This window comes from Typopeltis vanoorti, chromosome 5 (assembly GCF_054136105.1).
Source record: "Typopeltis vanoorti isolate ZY-2024b chromosome 5, IOZ_Tvanoo_1.0, whole genome shotgun sequence".
In the NCBI taxonomy this organism is placed as follows: Eukaryota; Metazoa; Arthropoda; class Arachnida; order Uropygi; family Thelyphonidae; genus Typopeltis; species Typopeltis vanoorti.
In genome coordinates, this window is record NC_143553.1 from 155127173 (window position 1) to 155151781 (window position 24609).

General features: G+C 35.7%; 1 protein-coding gene across 3 annotated transcripts in view; it reads left to right on the forward strand.

The window, feature by feature from the left end:
• LOC150106966 (alpha-tocopherol transfer protein-like) overlaps positions 1 to 21848 on the forward strand; it is a 46718-nt gene extending 24870 nt beyond the window's left edge. For 2 of the 3 annotated variants that reach the window (XM_090392851.1, XM_090392852.1), the window contains exons 4-6: positions 1276 to 1472; positions 14993 to 15106; positions 21379 to 21848. In XM_090392851.1, the coding sequence (XP_090248977.1) occupies positions 1276 to 1472; positions 14993 to 15106; positions 21379 to 21642 (575 nt within the window). In that variant the 3' untranslated portion in view covers positions 21643 to 21848. The remainder of the gene's footprint in view (positions 1 to 1275; positions 1473 to 14992; positions 15107 to 21378) is intronic. The other variant, XM_090392853.1, reaches the window with a different exon arrangement.
• The last annotated feature ends 2761 nt before the right edge of the window (positions 21849 to 24609 follow it).

Below are 24609 nucleotides of genomic sequence, written 5' to 3' on the forward strand. Positions count from 1 at the left end.
TCTAGCGCGTGCACCCATGCATTCGAGAACGTGGAATGATCCATTATTTGATAGTATTTTCTTAGGTGTTGAACGACCCACGAAATAATAGTTATTGAAATAATATGAAATAAAGTAATTTGAAAAATATGAATAATAATTACTGTGGATATTTTATCGGAATGAACACCATTTCCGCCACTTTTATTACCAATACTGGTTTAATTTTTATGACTTTCTTCTTCACTCAAATGACCACTTTTTTCGTGAATAAGATAATAAAAATACGTCTTGCCAGAAAGAGCAATAATGTGCCACACGATTTCTTTCCGAGTGGATGAGTTATAAATATCTGAATTGCTTGTTTGACAAAAATACTCGTTCTTTACTTTGTTCCACATGAGTATTTTGCAGAAGATATTTTCATTATCGTTATCAAAATTATTCTTGTGGACTAGTTATCGTCTGCACTAAATACTGAAATATTTGATTTCGCACACTCGTTTTTGACTGGTTGTTAACGTCGCTTGGAAATTTATTTCAAGTTAGATCAAAGAGCACTGCTTGCTTAAAATCAACTAGGAAGCAAAGATGTTAAAAACTTCACTGATGATTTAAATAATCTGAACCTTACAGAATATAATTGAATCTTATAAAGCTATTTAATAAAAGAGGAATATTGGTATATAGAATGCTAGTTATGAATAAATATGCCTTTGTAACCAAAACATTAAAAACCTCTTCCTAGAATCCAACCGGGATTGGAAAGGTTTTTGTTATCATAATTTATAGTGCATTTATTTTAAAGAAATCAATTTAGAATGAACAGTTTAATAAATTTCAAAGCTTTTATAACTTTATTAAATGTGATTGGTGCGATGCTATGCGTTATTTCATGTTAAGTTTAAATTAGCAAACATCAGTGTGTATCGCAACTGGAACCTAACCGTATGTACAGAAATGCTTTTGGTGTGCATCGCTATGTATTAAAGGCACTTCTAAACACACGCTTCTCATTACATCAGTCAATTGAATGATTCACTATAGTCATCTATACTCAAAAAGAATTTCCTATTTTCAGAAAATATAATATTTTTCTCCGTAAACAGTACACGAGACGTTCTCTGTTTACGGAGTAAAAATAAATTAGGTTTCTGGCAATTACAGATTAAAAGTTTATATTCAAGGAAACTGATGGAGATCTAAAATGTTTGATACAATTCTACAAATAAACGTTGCACATTTTATGTTGATTGTACTGCCTTTCGTGATATGTCATTTTCTTCTTATTTTTAGGTGCTACTGATCCAGTCAATCATTCTCTAGCCATGTTTCTGCGAACAGCGTTCTTATGCTTTGAGTGGTGTCTTCAGTTTGAACCTTGTACAATCAACGGAATTCGTTGGGTTTGCGATTTCAAGGACTTTTCCTTAAAGCACATGAAACAATGGCTTCAGGTTGGCTTAGCTGCATCTGCTGTTCAGGTGGTTCAGGTAATGCAAAACTTAAGTCAACGCTAGATCGTAAAGAAATTTTTCTTTACTTTTTTATTGTTTTGATTTCAAATACATTGTGAAAAGACCACAACAACTGAAACTGATGATGAGTATATGTATGACAATACGAACAGATCGCTTAACATAACTTTACTGAATCGAACTCTAATGGCATAGTTATTTTCTCGCTTGTAGCAATGGGCCGCAAGTTAAAATCCTACTGAAACGCCGCTGAATAGATGAGCAAATAATGCTTTTAAATGGTTGAAATTCATTCCCGTGTACGAGGATCGCGATCTCAATCATCACCAGTATACTTATTGGAAGCCTGAACTACCACACGTGCGACATTTGGTGTATGTAGAACATGATTTCGGTTATCTACCCCTAACCCCTCAAGGCAATCAGGTATTGTAATTTTACAACCGTTCATAAGCAGAATACATATTAAACAAAACAAACCTTATATTAATTAAAAGGAAAAAACGATAGAATCCACTCTAGGAGAATGAATTATTTATCTCATATTGTAAGGAGGGGGAGAAGTAATTTCGAATTTCTTCAAAATGTTTTATGAAATTTATTTATTTATTCGTGTGAGGTTCCCCCCGTTTCTCGACCGTCCATTAGGACTGGTTGAGCTTAATGAGGGATTAAGTACTATATGACTGTAGCCTGTGTGTGTTCACGGGGTCGGTTTGCCTGCTTGCGGGAAGAAAAACCCCAGGATAAACTGGGGAAAAACCCTGCTCTCTACGCTAAAGACCGGCTAACTTGGCTACGGCTGAGGAAAATCCTTAAGTTCCTCACGTCGTCGAAGAGAATCGAACCAAGGATACTCCTTCCGTAGGCATATTTTTGCAAAGCGCAGAGCCACTAGGCTAGCCGTGCGGACTTTTATGAAATAATAAAATATAAAGCACATCAAATTTTGAAAGTATGGTATTTATATTGTTATGACATTTATAATGACGCTATAAAAAGTTAAAATAAGTATATTTAAATGATGCAAGTGGGTTATGTTTACAACGAGAAAAAAGGGGAAATTAGTCACATTGCACTGGACCTCATAGACTTAATTGCTTCGAGCGTAATTAAAAAAACAACAACCAATAATAAAAACCCTCAAGGTAATACTGAAGCGTTTTCATCGGTAATGACGATTCACTTTAGCTGAAAAGAACTGAACAAAAAAATTGTCCTACCTATAAACTAACTAAACACCTGCATCAGAACAACAAATACAGGGGAACGACTTGGTCTTATACATGGAGTATAAGACCAGGTCGTTCCCCTGAGAGAATTAGAAGAGAACGATATCTTAGTGAGCATCGATGTGTTGTCTCTTTTACCAAATCTTGCTGTAGGTGATACACTAGTTTTCGTTTACAAAATTTATTACCATGATATTTGCGAACTCTTCAGGAATTGTCTCAAATTGGTATGGTTTAGCTGAAACCAGTTCTTTAAACAAGTTGAAGGTGTAACAACGGAATTCCCAATTTCATCCCAATGCTAACTTAAACACTGAATTGTTTGAATCTGTGGCAAGGAATCCGTTCCTTCCTAAAGACTTTATAACTTCCTTTGTAACTAAAATATTCAACAGATTTGGCTGCTAATGTGTTCTGTCTACCGTAATCCCCCCACACAAACGTACAAGCAACCAAAACTCGGTAGGGCTAAAAATCTTAGATTAAATCAAACAAACTGTTCCTGGAAGTGATAGGATTCTACAAAATCCAGTTAACTGCAACAGAACTGATGATGTAATCTTGTTTAGATTTTGGTGCACTTCCCCCTCTGTTCTTCAGCATTAATACAGAAATTATCAGAAAGAGCGCAACTTGCATGTGGTCTTCCTTGTTCTGGAGATCATTTCATTCCCTGTATTTACTTACCTAGTTTGTATTATTAAACACCTGTAATGATGATAACTTGAGGTAACGAAACATCTGTTTGTAAATTTTAGTTTATTTTATTAAATTATTCAGTTGCATTCCGGCTTCTGCATAATTTTTATTTCAGGAACTTCGAGATCAATGGAAATAACTGAGATCGAATCTCTTCTACGAATCAAAGATCTCTTGTGTGATCGGAAGTTGAGGTTGCAGTCTCATATGAAAGTTCTCGGGATTTTTGTTTCGCTACTAGCAACTACCTTGTTTGCTAGGAACAATAACAGACATAGCAGATTATTAGAATAAAAAATTGCCTTCTGGTTCGGTCTCCACAGTACGATATGTGCATATGAAGCGAAAACGGATGATGAGGAGGAAACATAGCTGAACGAAGAGGAGAACGTGAAATCAGGTTTGGAGAGAATATGCCAATATCTTTAACAAGGGACTAAATAGTCCTGGTAATGATTCTGGAAGCAGACTGTTCGACAATTCAGTTTTATGAGGCATGAAGGAAGTAGTAGATAGATAGCCAATGTTGACTGAATTTAATTCAATACATCACTCAGGATGACTGAATGATGTATTGAGTTGAATTCAAACGGATGCAAACCATGAATTAGATGCCATTCGAAATTACCGGAAGTGGTGATCATCATCTCCATCATCAATGGGTTTAATAGGTATTTAAGCGCCCACAACCTCCTATATATCTTTGGATTTCGTAAGCATATTTCTAGGATAAAACGTCAACCCTATACCTAGAAGCAGTGCTTTTTTTCTGGAAAAAAAAGTGCGGGTACTCACCATGAAGATGTTATTACATCAACATCCACACTTTTATCATATCCTCCGATATACCCTCGTCGTCTCTAGATCGCTTCTTGCTTTTGGTATTAACATTTTATTCTTGAATACAACCACTCGTTTCTATCGCAGAAGTCATTTTTCTGCAAAAGTGTCGAACATTCGGGCCAATCTTTATCAGAATCTGCTTCCCTTTTACCACGTGGATCTTCGGTTTGGTTTCATGATCCTCTTTACCAAGTGGATCAGGATCACAAGTAGATTCAACAATTTCTGCTTCTTCAGCCTTCCTTTTTTTTACTCACTGGCATAAAGTAACTACTTATTTTACTCATTCTGAACAATGATTGCACTAATTCAACTTAGATTAATTCAAAACTCACGTGAACATCTGCCTATTGCATAGTGAATATAGAACTGATAAACTGATATCGGAAGCAATAGGAAGTGAACACAACTTCCTGTTTCCGGTTGCGTACCAACCTATGCAACAGGAAAGCAGGGTACCAACATATGAGTAATCAAAACTGAAAATTCAATTCTTGAACACAGTACTATCTGCCGGAATATTTATAATACATTTTGCTGTTAATAAATCGCAAATTTTTAAACACTTAAGAAAAAAGGTGCCGATACTACGTACCGTTGCATACCGCCAGAACAAAAGCACTACCTAGAAGTATATTTGTATGTAAATCGATTGTGCCTCCTCTGAGAGAAAAAAATCCTGCCACGTTCATATGAAACATGTCTTGTAACTGTAGAATTTTTGTCGAAGTTTTGAGATACTTCACAAAGATGGGACTTGCGATATCAGAACTGAGAAAGGTATAGTAAAAAAAATGCAGTATTTTATTTTGGATGCATATATCAACAGATTAATAACGAGATTCCGTCTGCTTTTCTTGGAGATTGCTAGAAATGCAGTTTTATGTTCTATTGTGTTTGAGTTTTGCAGTACAGCGTAAACAAATCAAAAGGCTAAAATGACGGTAGTTTCTGAAAATAAAAACCCTCTTTCTTACGAAATTGAAGTAATAACATGACATCTCTGGACTTCTTTTCATCCAAATAAGTGAACATTCCCTGATAACTAGGAATCTAAAGATTTTATTTATTCTACCTATATTGATCCCACTCCTTAAAACTTATCAATGACATATATGACATGAAAAGAGAATTTGATCATTTCATCAGAGAACTATCCCTATGACGCACTCCACTGGTGTAACCAGAAGTTTATCGCATACGCTGTAACGAAGAATTCATACTGTGAACAGACAAAGAAATGTTTCGAACAGCTCATCGAGGTGCATAGTAGAGATATAAAATACCAGAAGTGAGGCCACAGTTCCGTCATCAAATGTGATACATTTTTCTAATCTACAGGGCTTATAAAAATAGTGGTAACACCCACAATTTTTTGGAGAACGTTTGTTATTTATAAGCTGTAGGTCCACCTGAGCTGTTAGAACACCATGAATTCGACGTGAAATAGACTGATACAAGTTAGGTATATAAGATAATGTAATTTGGGACCATTCTTCCTACAAAATATGTCCCAACTGTGCCAGTGATGTTGCAGGCGGAAATGATTGGAAACAACGTCTTATCCGTTTCCATACCTTGTCGTTATCTTCGATACTGTGGCTCAAATGCACTTACGATTTCTGCCGTGTTTGGTTACGCTAGCTGCTGTAATCTGAACTCCAATCATCATACTTCTTGGAGATGACTAAGGTCTGAGATTTTGCATACTAACTGCACAACAGCTAATTCAACATCGAGTATGGCACTGCTATATGATAATCTATATCATAAAAAAAGTCGCATTGCAATGACCATACCTCTAAAATGGTATGATCATTAGATGAGCTGCCATAATCTAAACGGCAAAAATCATAGGTTATCACGAGCCAAAATATCGAAGATTATGACAAGGTATGGATTCACTTGTACTCATTCATTCTATTGATTCTTTGCCTACTCTTTCAGATAACTCACGTGCTATTAATATAAAGTCATTTGGGTTTATTTTATCTGATGCATCTTGTAACTAAGTTGAATAATACTTTCGTTTCTGCATCTTCCCCTCCTGCCATTGGACATGTTCCTGTAATTGTTAGATGACTTTTTTTTGTCTTTATTGTAATAACCTTTCAATCAAATAATTATAATTATCAATATTTTTTTCATAGTCTTTCTTTACTAATATCATTAATCCTCATTTATCTCTCTCTTCTCTTCAAACCTCTCCAGAAATATTGCGGGATTTGAGAAGATTATATAATATCTGTATATAATGTTTAATTCTTTTGTTCTTCTTAATTTTGTTTTTATGCTTCAGTAATCATTGTCACGTCCACTTTTGCTTTTTTTGGTTCTGCATTTGGGTCCTCTTATTTATTTGCTATACTCCGAATATTCCAGTTGGTATTTCTTCTTACATATTTTTTTCAGTAACCATTATCAAATCCTGCATATTCATCCAAAATGGCTGTCCGATGAAATTCATTCTATATCGTGACTGTAGCTTAATAAAAAAAAAAAAAAAAATCTCAGGTATTTGGACCTCCATATCGATAGCAATTTGAAGTAGAACTCCCACACCACTTTCTTAACAAATATGTTCACGTTCATAATTAATAGAATATATTACGTTAAAAAATTTGTAAATGCAGCATTATGAAGATGTTTATATTATTCGTGGGTAAATTCCTCACTGCAATATGGCATTACCTGTTGGGGCGGAGACTATTATAACAATCTGCTTCCATTAATAAGAATACAAAACAGAATAATCAGAGCCATAACTACTAACAACTAGAAACGCTGAAAATTTCTTGGTATATAATGTAGACTATGGATTGCGCTGTGGTCGAAACACGCTGGAAGTACCTAAGGCTAACAAAGAAAGTTTTCGTAAATCTTTCGAGTACATTGCGACGAGTAGCTGTAATAAACTTCAGAATGAAATTAAATCTATAACCTCAGAATATGCATTCAGAAAAAGATTGAGAAACTACCTCATGGGATTAAACAACGGTGAAATTTACTTTAAACGTATATTATAAGAGATCATTATAACTCATATATCATAACCAATTAAGGAATTGATTTACAAATTAGTTCATTCAATTAGGTATTAACATATTAACATGTATATTATCATAACCGGTAAGGTAGCCCTCATAGATGCGGTCCCCGGACTCTCAGCGACTGTTTTAAGCTAATTACGTTTCTAGTAACCAGTATGGCTAAGGCCCTTGGTAATATAAATACATAAACTAACTTACATTATCACTAAAACCAATAACATTATAAACTACGAAACACTCGAAATATATTATACTCTACTTGCATATGAGAAAACGTTGTATTAAATATAATAAAATAATAACCAATAATAAGTGTTAGTACCAGCAGAATATGATAGTAATACTTGAATTTTATTCTATAATACTGTACTGTACTGTACATTGAATTGTATTGTGAAATATTGTACATTGAATTATACAAGTTGAATGGTATAATATGTATATATTGTATACCTGATGTGAATAAACTGTTAGACTGTTAAACTTTCGAGTTACTAGTCAAAATTGGGTAAGTGTAGTGGTATGGTTGCCATCTTGGCCTCCAGAGTACTACAAGGAATGGCAAGTTGTCACGTGCCAGATGTCACGGTTAATCAGCTAATGGTCTGCGTCAGAGTTTTGTTTTCTCCGGGGCTGCATAACATGTAGGTGGAAAGGATGACATTTAGTTGACAGAGGCTATGCATTGAGCATTACCAATCTAATAGAAGCCCAGTGTCCATTTTTATGTCCACAATTTATATCCGTCTTGGATCAATATCAATAATTTGTATACATCGATAATTTATATCTTCAATCTTGCTTTCAGTGGAATATAAAGTCATTCTTGTATTTGTTTGGTTCTGAAATGCTGATTTTGATAATGTTTCTAATCTTATGGGCATTCTAGATATCTTATTTGAATGTGCCACACTCCTAAGATAAGCAGACTCTTCCATTCTTTCAGTCATCACTTTCAGTATCCGCTGTTGGATTTTCAATTTTAAGAAAGGAAGTTCTTATTTTGATTTTTTGGTTCAATTTTAATTTGTGTACAGTTTAATTCACTTCAGTCATAATTCCACAAACTATTTTAGTAGACTGGATATCTACTAGATTGAAGATTTAGTATATATGTAATGAGCTCCAAAATTTTTCCAAATTAAAGATTCTTCTCAGTATTTTCTACTTCATCCTTTCAGATAACCGTCTTAATGTAAGAATCTAGTATACTGCTCAGTTAGTGAAAATTTCCTACTAAAAGTTCAGCTTGTAACCTTTTCTGAGAGGAACACCTATAAACGTTGCCTTTTCCCAAGTCAGTAGCACAATGTTACTGTCAATCGGAGCCAGAAGAGTTTAACAAATAACCCCTCGGACACTATAATTAGATCTAACATATTTCGAGTTCTTTCTGTCGTTGCTTGAAGATGTTATCTAGAAACAGCTCAATTAATGCGATTTCATTCTTCTCATGAGATTTCACAGCTGTTCAATCAGTGTTCGGATAATTAAAGGTGCCGATACTTGTTTCACATCCATCAGGTCTATTTGGTGCATTTCGTCGTCACTAACAACCTATCCACTAGATCTGATGCAAACCTTACCATTTATTTGATCGTGTTGAACTTCACACTACATACTCCAAACCCATTGCTACAGAATATTCTTACTAATACTATAAATCATAATTTCCATCTTAGCTGAACTCAAATCAGCTAATATCATTAGCAGTACCTCCCTTTTTTCAGCACCCCCTTCTATTCTCTCATAAACCATTCTAGGATAACGTACATTCCTCTTATTAATACAGTTCCATACCAGTGTTACTATTTCGCACAGATTATCACCATCCCTCTCATCATAATCTTGCTTCCTCTAACTCTAAGAGTTAGGTGTCACACAACTTAATTTTTCCAGCTCCTGATACCAAACGTATTGAAATGTAAGTATATCCCATCCCTCTTATACAAATCAATTCTTGCTCCCAGACTCCTCCACATATTTAAATACTCACAACTATTCTTTCTGCACTGCTTACGCAAGGAATCACAAGCGTTATAGTCGTTTTTCGTAATAATTCATTTCTATCATATGTAGATAATATACCATCGGTTTTCACTTTATTCTTTTTCCTTGTCGTCTCTTCAAACAGTTGTATCCCTTCTCATGCTGAGCTTATCACCAGAAAAATCACTCGTTGCTACTAAAACTACCATCTCTTTAACTTTCCTTTTTTGCTTTTCAAATACATTAATCTTTTTTTTTTTTTTTAATTTAGCACGCGAAAAAAGTAAAACTTGAAGTAATCACACGGTAATTAATTACATGTATTAAGATTTAATTCCCTACCATATAACATCCTTTTTATATTCGATTAAATGACTTAAGGGAACACACCAACTCAACTAGTGTGGTCATCAACCACTGACACCATTAAAAGCTTTTGAATTTCTGCAATAAGATTACCATGTTTATGGATGACTACAGTATTAACTAGCGTAATACTCTTCACTAAGAACTTTCTTTATTTTTTAAACCTGTAATAATAATAATAGTGCGAGGTAAGTTTATCTTGCGGCCTATATCAGTGTTCGATACACCATAGTCACTAAATTTAATTATTTGAATCTTAGCAAGTAAACAATAGCTTCACGCATTTTTTTTCACCGGAAGCAACAACACCCTTACTCTAAATTTTATCTCTCATTATTAAAAACGGTATAGTAAAATTATAACTATTCACAGTTTATATAGACTGTTTATAATTCACTGCGAAACACTAAAATACAAAACGATATACAAGTAATAGATAAAAAATGGAAACAGTGACACGTTTCGACTAATATTGCGTTGGTCTGCCGTGGGCGTCTAGTACAGCCACCCTGTAATTTTCGAGGGGGAGACCCTGTTAGTGCTTTGAACTCAACAGGAGGAATTTTGCACCATTCGCCAGACAGAAACTGGATCAATTCGCCTTTGTTATCTGCAGGTGGATGACGTTGCATGACAGCTCGCTCAATGTCCCATAAATGTTCTATAGGATTTAAGTCTAGCGATTGAGATGGCCATGGCAGACAGGACACCTCACCGTCATGTTCGGCAAACCACCTGGTGACCACATTTGCTCGATGAATGGAAGTATTATCCTGTTGAAACGTGGTTTGCTGCGTATGAGAAAAGTGTGTCGATATAGGATGCAGACGATCACTTGTAATTGAAAGATAACTTGAAGCATCCACTTTGCCTTCCAATGCAACAAGTGGACCCAACCATGCCATGCGAATATGTCCCAGACCCTTGCTGAACCACCAAAACCATTTATAGTTAGAAATAAGCAATCTGACAGGTAAGCTTCCTTTTGTTGACTCGACACACGTATTTCTCGTTTGCAGAAAAAAAGTGTGAACATGGATTCATCGGACCATGTCACATCTCTCCACTGTTGTCTAGTCCACTGCCTGTGACCTTTGCACCATTGAACGCTACGACGTGCATTGACGGGTGCGATCAAAGACTTGTGTAAAGCAACCTGACCGTGATATCCATCTCGTGTAGTTCCCAGTGCAGAGGTTTTGATGAAATGGGTCTCTCTCGACCGTGCTGAATTTTTCACACAATTGCTCAGCAGTAGCCCGAGTATTTTTGGTGGTAAAGTGCACTAATGCTCGAACGTCCCTCTCATGCAGTAATCACTTTCTTGTACTATTGCATTTCGCTGGTGATGTTTTCCCTGTTGACTGCCAGGGCAAACATCATATGCGAAGTTGAACAGAAATTTTATGAACTGAGCAGCAGTTTCAGCTGTTCTGGACACGGATGCACCTGCCAGCTCGGCTCGAACAATCACACTTCTTTCAAAGTCACTGAGGTCCTCTCTGGATTACATTCTAACATGCATTAAACTGCAGCAGGCCTCCGTTAACCTTTATGCACACGTCTCTAGGAACGTCGGAAGTATATCTGCATATGAACTGCAAATGGGTTTGGTATATCGTAGACGCTAAATTGCCACTACCGACAACACCACACTATAGCTCAGTGTTACCATTTTTTAACGATTACCTGTAGTAAGCAATATCGTCGTAAATCAAAAGTTTAGGAAAACTGCGCGACGACTGAATCACGTGAGCACCATTTCGCTGCAAGTGTCGTATGAGCGAATATAGCATCTTATAACTGGGTTTTCGTTATAACTGAAGATCAGGTGCAAAAAATAATCGAATTGAAATTGTCAGTCTGTGTAAATATGTTTATAATTATGCCATAAATGTTTTGTTTTGAGTAGATCTTTCTTCTAGCCTTTATTAAGTGTTTCTTCTTCAAGATGACAAAGCGAGCTTATATAGTGATCTTTATATGATTTCACTAGATTAGTTGAACAGAAATTATTTCATTTATTATATTTACAGCTATCTTGGCCGCTTCTGTTTAGGAATGCCCCTGTTTAAATGTCATTGGCTTAGGGCATTGCAGATGTGTATTTACCAATAAATATATGCAGAATAAAATAAGAGAAATTTACACATACCTTTTTCTGAGTGTTGTGGCTTTTCTTCTTTCTGCGATTCGCAAACTACTGCAGTTAGGGAAGGAAGTGTGCGTGTGTGGGGGGGGGGGGTAGGCAATGTGGGAGAATTAAAATAGAAAATGGAAAAAAGCCGGGTTTGTTTTATATAATAAATTTATATATATACATGTATATTATATTATTAGGGATGGGCGGAGCGTTTTTTTTATATAGGTGGGAAAGGGTCAAAGGAGTTGAAAACAGCAACTGATTTTAGAGGGGATTTGTGGGAAAAGGGGGTTGACGGGGTGCGGTCCATTTCGACTATGCTTGGTCGACGTCTGAACACATGGAGGAAGTGGATGCTATGTCAGGTTGGTTAGGTGCTTCTGCTTTTGAAGTGTTTGTGTTACCGCCTATTGGTCGGGGTTGTGACCACAATTTTATGTTGTGAAGCTTCCAAAACTCGGAGATTATGTAGGGCCTGTGGACTTTGATAGAGTTCGCGTCATTTTATGGCTATTGTTTCCGATATTCCAAACATTGTTTCATTGTCTTGTCTGTCTACTATGATGGCCTTGTCGATCTGCGGGGTATGTTTTTGTTCAAGGACGTGAACAGCTATTTCCGTTTTTCCTGTGCTTTGTATTCGATTTTTCTTTTTGATGTTGCGATTTTTAGTGTTTAAATTTTCTGGAATAGGGATGTTACAATCGCGGAAGTGTTCTTGTAGTCTTGCCCATAAAGACCTGATGGTGGAACCTGTGTAGGTGATATCACAGTCTTTTTGGCAGGGAAATTTATAGACTACGTTGTGCTGTTCAAATCTTTCTTTTTGTGTGTGAGATTTAGTGGGTTTTAGGAGATTTGCCAATTTTTGGTTTGTGGTGAATACTAGTTTGTAGTCAGTATGTTGTATTTATAGGCTTTGTATGTGTTTTGGGTGTATGGTAGTTTGATAATTTTTTTGTGTTGGGTTTTGGCCGTCATGTTTGCGTAATTTATTAGTTGTGTAGGATAGTTGCGGTTTTTGAAGATCTGTGTTAGTTTTTTTATTTCTGCGTTTAGATAACTATGATTGGTTTAAAATTTGTAAGTATTTATGAATTGTGATAAGATGACCGACTTTTTAACGGAATATGGATGGTATGAGTGGAAATGGAGGTAGTTTCCTATATGAGAGGGTTTGTGGTATATATTCGTGGCTATTTTGTTGTATGTTCTGATTAATGTCAAGTTTAAGAAATTGATGGATTTGTTCTGATTTGATTTCTATGGTGAATTTTAGTCTGTTGCTGTAACTGTTTAGGGACACTTTTAAGGTGGTGCACAGAATATCGTCCACGTATCTGCCATAAAAGGTGATGCCGGGGGTGGGGAAGGGGGAGTAGGAGTGATTCTATGTGTGCTAGGCATAATTCCGCTAATTGTCCGCTGATATTTTGGCCCATAGGGAGTCCGAAGATTTGAATATACATGTTTTTGTTGAACTTGAAGAAGCTTGCCGAGATTATTAGTTTTATTAAATTAATAATGCCATTGGGCGTATATGTAATATTTCTTATGTTAATATCCATAAGAAATTATTGCATTATTTCTAGACTATTTATCGTGATGTAAAAATCAGGTACTAACAACCTCGTTTTGCCGTAAATGCAACTATTGCTTCCTCAAAATTTTCCTTAACTACTATATTATTCTTTTTTTTTTTTTCAGATATGTTTGAGAAAATCCTTCTTTGGAACACATTAGAGAAATTACTTAACAATTCCCATATTGTTTTTTTTTTCTTTTTACAAATGAGTACTAAACGTGGTAAGCTTCATTCATCTGGAATTCGACATGCTACATCCTCTGGATTATTCAAATTGATCACAGGAAAAGTATCATTTCATCATATTATCAGCATTTAAATTTTAATATGATCGAATTCAGCTAGAAGTGCATCTCATTTGGATTTCTCGTTGCTTTTACGACCAGTTTTGATATATAATCAGGACCTACCTCTGCCTGCATAGTTTTTGACCTTTCTTTTATCACATGGTACATCACCTGATAATTTTAAGTAATTACTAAGAGATTCACTATACTTGTCTTCATATATTTATATAAAGCTTTTTTTTTATTCATTCCTTTTATGCTTGGGCTTTATTTCCATTTCTTAGGTTTCTGAATTGAGTTCAAAGCATGCTGCTAAATGACTTCTTTTATCTGCTGTATTTTTCATACTTTTCCCTTTCCATATCCGACATGGATCAGATATTTGTTTCATGTTTTCTTCATTTCCCCTTCAACACTAGTTGAATATTCAAATATGTGTTGAGTCGTATCCGCGATTGTTGTCCAATTCATTATTTTCTGTTAGCCTATTTTTCAGAGAAATGTGTTAATAAAATGCATTTTATTCTATTAAATTACTTCGTATTTTCTTTTGTTCGAAATCATGTTTTCTTGTATCCAGTAACAGTTCAATGACATCTTTATCAAGATATAATACAAACAAGATTTCCCTTATGGTATGTGTGAGTGTAGACAAGCGGGTGGATATATGGTGTCTCTCCCATATTTATATTCCGTTTGCCATCTTTATGTTGAAACATGGTCTAATGAAATGGTGCATTAACGTCAAGAGAATATATACACAAACCAAAACAAGTCCGATATTTTTATATTGTTGAAGAATGAAGTCCATAAGTTGTTTTCCAGAGTGGTACATGGTGTTATAATGCTTTGATATACTTTAAACGCATATCTTATTCTGTAGAACTGATGAAGCGATCCAAGTTTACATACGTTTGGAGCAGAGATCCTCCTCTGAAGTACCAACCGCACAACTTAAAAATCAGATTGGTGCAACCCATTAGAATCACATGACTGTATATAACAAGAATCGTGTAAAAGATATGCCTAGAGTCCATTCGTTCTTAACGTTTCACCCTCAGCAAGTGGAGGTTGCTATTATTTCAGTGTTTTGCAATGGAGGGTGAGTATCTGTTTATCGAGCTGAAAGAGTGTGCATTATTATCGTTCACTTGGTCACGCTTCCAATGCATGGAGTAGAAATATGAGATGATCATTCAGAACATATGACCACTTTATTTCAATGAAATGAAAACGATTAAACATGAAAACATTTTGAGCTTGCTGTTATGAAATCCGCTGCGAAACATTTTAATTTTTGTGATTTTTCTGAAATTAATCATACTGCGTTTTCTTTTGTAGAATGGTCTTCCTGTTCGTCACAAGCGTTTCCATATTGTGAATAACACAGAAACCTTCGAAACTTTCTTCGCGTGTGTTCTTAAACCACTGTTGAGTAGGAAACTCCAAGAACGAGTAAGTGTTTAAAAACGTAAGAAATATTTGGAATGGAGAGTGATGATAGTTTGATTTTCAATGTAATTCGATTACGACGTCATATGTACTTCTATCAATCTACTATTCAACAAAACACCCACCCACCCACACACACAGACAGATAGACAGAGAGAGAGAGAGAGAGATTGAAAATTATAATAGAGCAATAATAAGTAACATTTTTCTAGAGTACCATTAGGCTAAGTAGTTTTCATAAACTTAAGACTCCGTAATTGTTACTGAGTTGCAGCTGATTTGCATAAAGCAAACAATAAATAAAATATAAATGAATTTTTTGATGAAATGTAAATATGGCGTAACTGTGTTAACAAAGTAGATCGGTTTACTACATAATTGTATAGACGGAGCAAACGAATCAGATATCCACACCGGTTCACTTGATATTTAGAAATTTTTCATTTTTCTTTTAAACATTCATCAAAGATGAAAAATTTCAATAAAACAGCAGACATTTTCATCAATAGCTGTAATAACAGATCTTTGAAGATATTGAATAGAGCAGGTTTCACGCAAGAAGAAAGTTAACTATGATGATGATGAATAAAGCGTAATTCCGAATGACAACAACAACATATTGTTCGGAAAGCGACAATCTTTTTTTTCCGGTACATTTATTTTCTGACCCTTCTCTACGAGTGGTCGTTCGTTCTTATTAGACTTGTGTTCGATTCCCACTCTAGGGGCACAAGGGCTTATGTGAGCGTTCTTAAATAAAGGTTAGCCAATCCCAACTCGTTTCTCCGGGAGTGGAATAGTTCCTCGCACTCCACAAACGTACAAACTACCTGGCCACTGAATTACAAACTTTGATTTAATACCGTGTTTCCGTATTTGTTCGTGCTTGGCCGTACTTGGCTCCTCAATCGACAGCGATCTCGTCCCTGACATACTATCTTGGGACTACAGTCACGCCTCTTAGACAAGCAATGTGGGTTATATTTCCACTGATTGAACACTCGGGGTATCTCACCTTTTGAGAAACCAGTCATCGTTGCTGTTTTCAAAATCGTGGCTGAGCCAGACGGGCACTCACAATAAGCCACTTATCGAACTCCGATAGCATTGATGCACGTGACCTAGTAATTTGCATGTTCGCTCCATACATGCAAATTACTATTATATATAACATATATTTAGTTTTGAGATGACTCTAGCTTTTTGGAACTTTTCTTTGTACTTCTGTTTCAGTTTTAGTCTTATATTCTCAATCGCTAGGCTGTGGTCCGAATCCTTGGAATGATCTGCACTATTGAACTGAGGTTCTCCATTTCTGGTCTACTAATATCAGGTCAATCATATTCCTGTATAAAGGTTTCTAATTCAGTGGCGGTATACGTAGTATACCGTAAAGATTGTCGTAAATGGACGTGGCGCTCCTTCCATTGCAAACATAGGAATATGATTGACCTGATATTAGTAGACCAGAAATGGAGAACCTCAGTTTAATAGTGCAGATCATTCCAAGGAGCTGATATTGATTCTGAGCACAGCTTAGTGATTGCGAATATAAAACTGAAACAGAAGTACAAAGAAAAGTTCCAAGAAGCTAGTCATCTTAAAACTAAATGAAGACAGGCTAAGAACAACATATCAGAACATATTGGAAACTAAGCTTAAGACCCCAAGTGAAAAACAAAATATAAATACAAGAGCAGCACGACTGACTACAGTGCTAAAAAGCAGTAGAGGAAGTAATTCCTGAATGAGAAAAGATCAACAAGAAATGGATAACTCAGGAAACCCTAAAATTGATACAAGAGAAAAGAGAACTGAAAATTAAAAGAGATAATTCAGAGGCAGCTGATGAGTTATACCATCAAAAATGCAATGACGTACGGAAAACAGCAAGATCGGATAAAGCCAAATGGTTGGAGGACCAGTGCAAAGACATTGAACAGTACTATGGAGAACACAAAACTAGAGAGGTCTACAAACTTATAAGAAATGTCAATAGGAAGTGGCAAACAAGATCAGTAGCAGTCAAAGATGAAAATGGTAAAGTATTGATGGACAAGATATTGCAGCGAACTATATAAAAATGAACTGAATGATACTGCAATAAAAGTAATCAAAGAACTGAACGCAATCTATCCACCAGCAGAGATTTTTGAAAATGACATCTTGGAAGAGGAGGTGAATAAGGCTATAAAACATTTGAAAAATAACAAGAGTCCTGAAAATGAAAACATAATAGGCGAGATGCTAAAATATGGAGGAGAATCAGTTGCAAAGGAAATACATAAGCTATGTAATGAAATATGCAGATCAGGGTATTCCCCCGAAAAGTGGAAAAAATCTTTCTTGGTTGTTCTTAATAAGCAAGGCAGTACTTTAGAATGCACCAATTTCAGACCTATTGCATTAATTAGTCATCTTGGAAAAGTGCTAATGAAAATACTAACAGAACGCCTGAAGGGGCATATGGAGGCACATCTCCTGAATGAGCAAGCCGGATTTCGACAAGATCGAAGTACAGCGCAACGAATACTCGCACTAAGACTGATAGCAGGGAAAGCTCGAGGAAAGAACAAAAAGATATATTGCTGTTTCGTGGACTTCCAAAAAGTATTTGATGATATTGACCAAAATATAACATGGGCTGTCTTGGAATCCTATGATGTGGACAGTAAATTGATGAGCCTGCTGAAAGATATAACAGCCAAGCATAAGCAAAAATCAGAATAGCAGGTGAGACTGGAGATTGGTTTGCCAATAGTCAAGGCACAAAGCAAGGGGACCCAATATCACCATTCATCTTCATCACACATCTGGGAAGAACACTAGATAAGATTAAAGAAGAAGGTGGAGGCATTTCAATAAATGGCATGAGAATAAACTACCTCTGCTTTGCAGATGACATCGTCGTGATTGAAGAAGACGAAGCAAGGCTGGAACAGACATTGCAAACACAGAGGGAAAAAGATATGGTCTAAATGTCAACTTTGAAAAAACTAAAATAATGATATTCGGACAACAGGAGTTACTGAACAGAGTTACGATAGACAGATTTCAACTGGAAAATGTGGAATACTTCACACATATTGAATTACGCATGACTTGGACCCCTAAAAAGAGATGAAAATTAGAATATGGAGAGCAACAACTATTTTAAAAGCCATGGACAAAATATGGAAGAGCTAAGCTATAAAGATGCAAACTAAACTGCGCACTGTAGAAACCTGTATCTTCAGCAGCATGCTCTATGGATGCGAGGCCTAGGTACTCCTGAAAGGCGGATATTGGCATTTGAGAGGAAGTGCTTTAGAAAGATCTTGAGAATAAGCTGGATCTAGAAAGTGAACAATAAGGAAATCTACAGACGAATACAACCAAAAGAAAACCTGATCCATAAAATAATCAAAAGGAAACTACGTCTATTTGGCCATATATGTAGAATGAATGATGAGAGAAAATTAAAAGCGTCGCTGTTTGGAATGATTGAAGGAAAGAACAAAAGAGAAAGACCAAACAGGGAATGGGGCAATGACATCGTCAAATGGTGCAGAAACTCTATACACAAATTGAGTCATCTTGCACAAAACAGAACAATGGAAGAATCATATCAAGATGGCAGCACACACCTACGGGCATTGGACCCATGGTTGTTCATGATGATGATACGTAGTAGGAAAATGAACGCAATAAACAGATATACTTATACCTCTCTCTCTCATACCTATTTTGGGAAAAGATACCATGGTTTTAATCTAAACCATGGTATCTTTTCCCAAAACGGTCTCAAACTGACAGCTACGCTCTATTTCGAACTCGCAAAACAAAAAACAACAATGAAGTTAACTACACGTTCAGAATTTGGGAATGTTATCAATAAAAAATACCTATCCAGCAGTAAATGTGCCATTCCATTTACTCTGGTAATGGAATGTAGTATATCATATGTTGAGTGCCTATTCATATTTGTTTCAGAACAATACGGGTTCAGAGCCATAAAAGCAAGAAGTGATCCCTACATAGCCTTTAAGGCAATGTAAAGAAACTTCTCAGGCTTCTGACATGATTTCAAATTCTCAATTCTCATATTCCCGCAGTGCGCGCCGTTCGTAGGTATCTACTAAATAACCAAACAACGAAGATGGGATTTAAGTTCGTGACTTAACCTATCAGACTGTATCCTGTTTCTTGCTAATTCCAGAAATAAATATAATGATAGAACAAAATGTGATTTCATAACTGCTGAACATTGTTAATCAAGCCTTCAGTTTTTCGCCAGAGAACAGAGCAAAGTCAGCTATTGGAGCAGACACACTGTTGGCATACTTGAATATAGGAGCAATGATTGAAAGAAAATCAAACCTAGAGAAGAACTGGAAAAGTACCCACGTCGATATAATTGGTATTACCCAGAAAAGAAAACTAAAATCCATTGGGGTACTCCAAAATGATAAATATAAGATGTTATATTGGTGCAATAATGATCAAGGAAAGGAAGTATTAGTGATAATATTCATCACCAAACATGGAGATAAACGCCTTAATTAAAAGCTAATTTCAAGTAGATTTCTATGGTCAAAATTAGGAAATGGACAGTGAAGTTTATTTATGCTTATGGCCACATAGAGAAAATTATTAGAGAAAATAACTGACATTAAGAAAACGGAAAAATAGGTCCATGTTAGAGATCCAAACAGTAGAGTAAGAAATGAATACCAGACATTGAAAATGTTCGAGAAAATTTGGAGAAACGTAGAAGGCTAATAATAATATGTGCTTTCTGGATTTCCGTTTACGATTGACGAGTCCTAACCAGCATGATGTTCCAACATAATGATATGCAGAAGTTTACATGAGAAGAAACAAGGGATAAGAAAAGCCTCATTGATTGTGTTATTGACGATAGTGATATCTTTATGCTGGTTCATGACAAAAGAGTATGCAGGAGAATTGAAACTGGAAGTGATCATCACTTATTTCAAAGTAGTATAAAATGGATACCACATATAAGAAAGTTGAAAAGAATTAGAATTGAACAGATTTTAGAGTGAAATTTTAGAGTTCAGTTATGCAAAAGTTACTGAAGAAAAATGAAACAGTTCTAAAACAAGGACCAAACTTCAGAGACTCATTGGCAAACTCTGAAGTAAACATTGACCGATTCAGCTAGGGAGGCACGTAATGAAGGTGCCTGAGAGATAGAAAAATAAGAACACCATCCTAGACAAAAATAAATAAAAAATCGATCCTGGAAAAGAAGAAAGCGTACCAAAACCTCAAGCAAATTTATTATCACAGTATTGAGGGCGGTCCCACTGTTATACCAACTAGTTTGTTCTGCGTACTGTGGCAAACTGTTTTTGTGCTCTCAAGATGCTGGATATACCAGCGAAATATCATCAAATAAATATTATTTTGCTATCATTGTGTTGTCATCGATTCCATGAAAATAAATTAACATGTGCTGCGAACACAAGCCTTTCTACGCGTTCTGGAGACCAACGATGAAGCATATTTTTGAAGATAATAGTATTTCATAACTGATAAAATATGAAAAGGGTTACATTACAACTGAAGATAAAGATAATCTAGTCACCTGGAATAATTATCTTGAAAAAAGCTCTCGATTGAAACATGCAGTAAATGAAGATCAATAGAAAATATTCAGGTGGAAGACAAGGATTTAAGTGGACTGATCAAAAGTGTCACATGAAGATCGATCTATTAGATATGACAATAATAGAGTGCTGATAAGTAATAGGTTAATTTACAGGGAAGAATCTAAATCTAATCCTGTGGCTTCCTCTTTAAGAGGGTTGCAGCTGATGAACAGTCCGCTTTCATGCCTCTCTATCTCTGGCTTCTATAAGATTCTTGCCCGCGCAATCTTTGATGTTGTCTTCCTCTTCCTCTCTTTTCCTCCATCATCCCCTGCAATACTATTCTGGGAAGCTCTCCAGAAGAACCCCTCATCAAATGTCCTGCAAACGCTATTTTTTTCTTTGGATACTAGATAAAGGAATAATGCTACAGGATACAGGAAGAATACTTATAGGATATTAGTAATATGGGCATAATCATGTAGTGCTATCATAATAGGATATATATCCTTTAAGGTTACACATCAGAAAATGGATGATATTGTGATGGCGATTGGTAATACTAATTGCGCGGTCATTTTTTTCACTTATTATTTCTTTATTTATTCAAGTGTATGTTTTTCTGCCTATGGTATTTATTTACTTTGAATGTGAATTATTATTTCTTTTCTTTTGCAGATAATTCTTCACGGAATCGATTGGAACTCCTTACATCAGCACATTCCTCCTTCTCACTTGCCTCCCGAGTATGGCGGAAACGCAGAACAAATTACCGGAATACAAATGTATGAAAAGATGGTGGAATGGAATCCTGAGTATCGTTCGTTTTTTACTTACGGCTATCCAACGTGGAAGAGCGGCAGCGATGGTTCAGAGTTTGGTCAGAAGGAGTCATCAGAACCTGTTCTCCATGGTTATCGAAAAATGGATGATACATTGTAAAGAAATTTACCTAGAACAGCTCTTTGAACAATAAACAGCAAATACTTCCCAAATTTAAATACCTACTGTTTTCAGCATATGAGGCAAATCAGTGAAACACTCAGTTCAAAATGAGGCTGTGGCCTCGTGGAAATCCCCCTGATATTTCTGAAATTCTCTTTTGTATATTTTTTAAAGAAATCGATATTATTGTAATAATAAATGCCTTCAAGTTTGCAAATACATGAATTAATATGCGGTTTCAGTTTTTAGACGTGCATGATACATAAATGTGTCTTATGAAATCTTCGCCATCCCTCTTACATACAAAGTCATCACTCTGAGAAAACAAAAAGCAGAAAATGCTAGCAGTAATTTAAATAAGAGCAGTAGAAGTAGCTAAAATATTTGTGTGTGTGTGTGTTTAATAATATTTAACAAATTTTTTAACTCTTGTAAACTTAACTTGAAGAATTATCTTGTATGATACATAAGATGATTTTTTTTCACGGAAAGTTTGGGTTGATGCGTGGAAAATGAGACTTCAGTGTAAAAAAAACACGCAATTCTGTATTTACGGAAGGACTTTGGACATTTATATACAATACAAACTCAACGTTAGCAGGATTACAGATCGAATCAACACTAGACATATATTAACCAAAAAGAAATCAAACTGGCAGAACGAAGGAACTATCAGGCGGACGAAATTGGTGTTACTGAGACGAAGAAAACTAAACAGCTAAGATCCAGCAAAATAATAAATATAAGATGTTGTAAATGACCAATAGTGATCAAGGCAGATCACGTACGTTTAGCAGTTAATTTCAGGAACATTTATGTGAGCGAAGTTCAAAATGAGGAAGTTTACAATGAAACTATTTGTGCCTATGATCCCTCAAAAGGTTCGCGAAATAAAAGCAATGTAATTTGTTGGGTAAATTACAGAAAGCAGCTAACATAAATAAAATGGAAAAGGTTGTTCTTGATAGAGATCTAAAACAGGCTAGTAGGAAATGAATCCTAGGTATATAGAAAGATTCTGGGAAACCTGGATTTCATATTTTTCCTTTTGTTATACTGCTTCCACCGACGAAAATTTGCAAACCTACAATACTGTGAATAGGGGTAAGGAATGTTTATTAAAGTTTTATTATTTTATTCATTTATCTTTAAGTATTATTATTGTTATTTTATTTCTTTGCATTTTTAAATCATTCAGGAAACCCTGCCCTAAAGAGAAAATATAGCACTTTTTAAAGCAATTTGAGTATCCCAATATTCACGGCGATAATGACACCGGGCGATGAAATTTATCTCCCATCTCAAGACAATCACAACACATGCATGCCTAGAATAGGATTCGAACTTGCTGAATGTTGGTTTTGATCAGATTCTCTAACCACTAGCCAAGAAAGCTGACAAATTCATAGGGTACTTAACTTTGACATCGACATTTCATTTTCCACTTGGATTCAGAGTATAGAGTAGTAACCATTGCATCTACTTTGCATTCACGTAGAGTTACTTTTTCATGACCTTTCTTATATTCTGAGATAATCGTTCTCTGGCAAGAACAAGTAGTTTTTATCTTGAAACTGGACTTTTTAACGCTGAATCAGTAATTACAGGCCTTAATACGAATGATAGGTTTTTATGGTCACAACATGGCAGCAATTGTCTTCCCTCCCTCCTTCGCTCCCCTGAAATGCCTTGGCTCACTGTTAGCTTGCACTCACTATCAACGAAAGCTTTAAGAATGAGGATTGGCTTTAAAGTTGGCCCAGAAAATAAAACAGCATGAAGTTAAGGACGCGGATATTGAGGAGGCTCACAATCAATGGTTCTCTGTTATGACTGGATGAGGTTTTCGTATAAGTGGCCGGTGGTGAAAAGAAAGGCAGTATTAGTTAATCAACATGTTTGATAACAGCGAATTCATATCAACAGATGGACGTTGTCATGATGGAAAAATCGCGATTTGGCATTAAATTCAAAACTAACACACCAAGAATGACAAAATTGCCAATCTTGCATGAAAAATTTAGTGCTGATGATATTTGCATATTTGCAATGCGGATGAAACAGAGCAATTTTATAGTGCCGCACAGGATGGTTTCTTATATTATAAACATAAGAAACCATCACTGCTGGATCAAAGAAAGAGAGGGATCGTGAACAGTGCAATGTTGCTAAAATATGTCAGGAACTGATAAATAAAAGCTGTTAATATTGCAAAAGGTTCAGCACCGATGCTTTAAAGGGATTGAAATCGAGTGTTTACCAGTTCTGCCATGCCAACAAAATCCGTGGATGGGGTCCGTTTTTTTTTATTTTTTATTTTTTATTTTATTTTTATTTTTAGGAATTGGCTTTCCAGATGGGATATAGAATTAGAACTGAAATGGAGAAAATACTGGTTCTTGACAGTTGCATAGTACACCCTCATTTAGATTATCTGAAAAATATTATTATTATTATTATTATTATTATTATTACAATCAACTCCAAGGAGTCCATAGACTCACTCATCGAGTGAGGCCCTAACAACATGTCAAGAACAACTATTCAACATTCACACAGTATCTATCATACTTCGCCTTGAACTCTTTCACAGTCATGGCACCCACAATAGATTCTGGCAGATTATTCCACTCATGCACCACTCTCCAAGTAAAAATTCTAGCTTTAACACCCTTGCTAATCACACTCTTGCCCAGTTTCCATGGATGGCCCCCAGTTATCCCGACACCAGTCCTGTTCTCAAAAATATCTTCTGAATTAATCTTATAGAAACCCTTCAGTAATTTGAATGTCTCAATCATATCCCCCCCTCTCCTGCTATCAACCAATTTCTGCAACCCCAAAATCTTCAACCTGTTCTTATAAGTTTCATTCCATATACCTGCTGTCATCTTGGTCACTCGTCTCTGGATCCTCTCCATCAAGAAGAAACCGTGGAGTCCATATCTGGGCACAATAATCTAG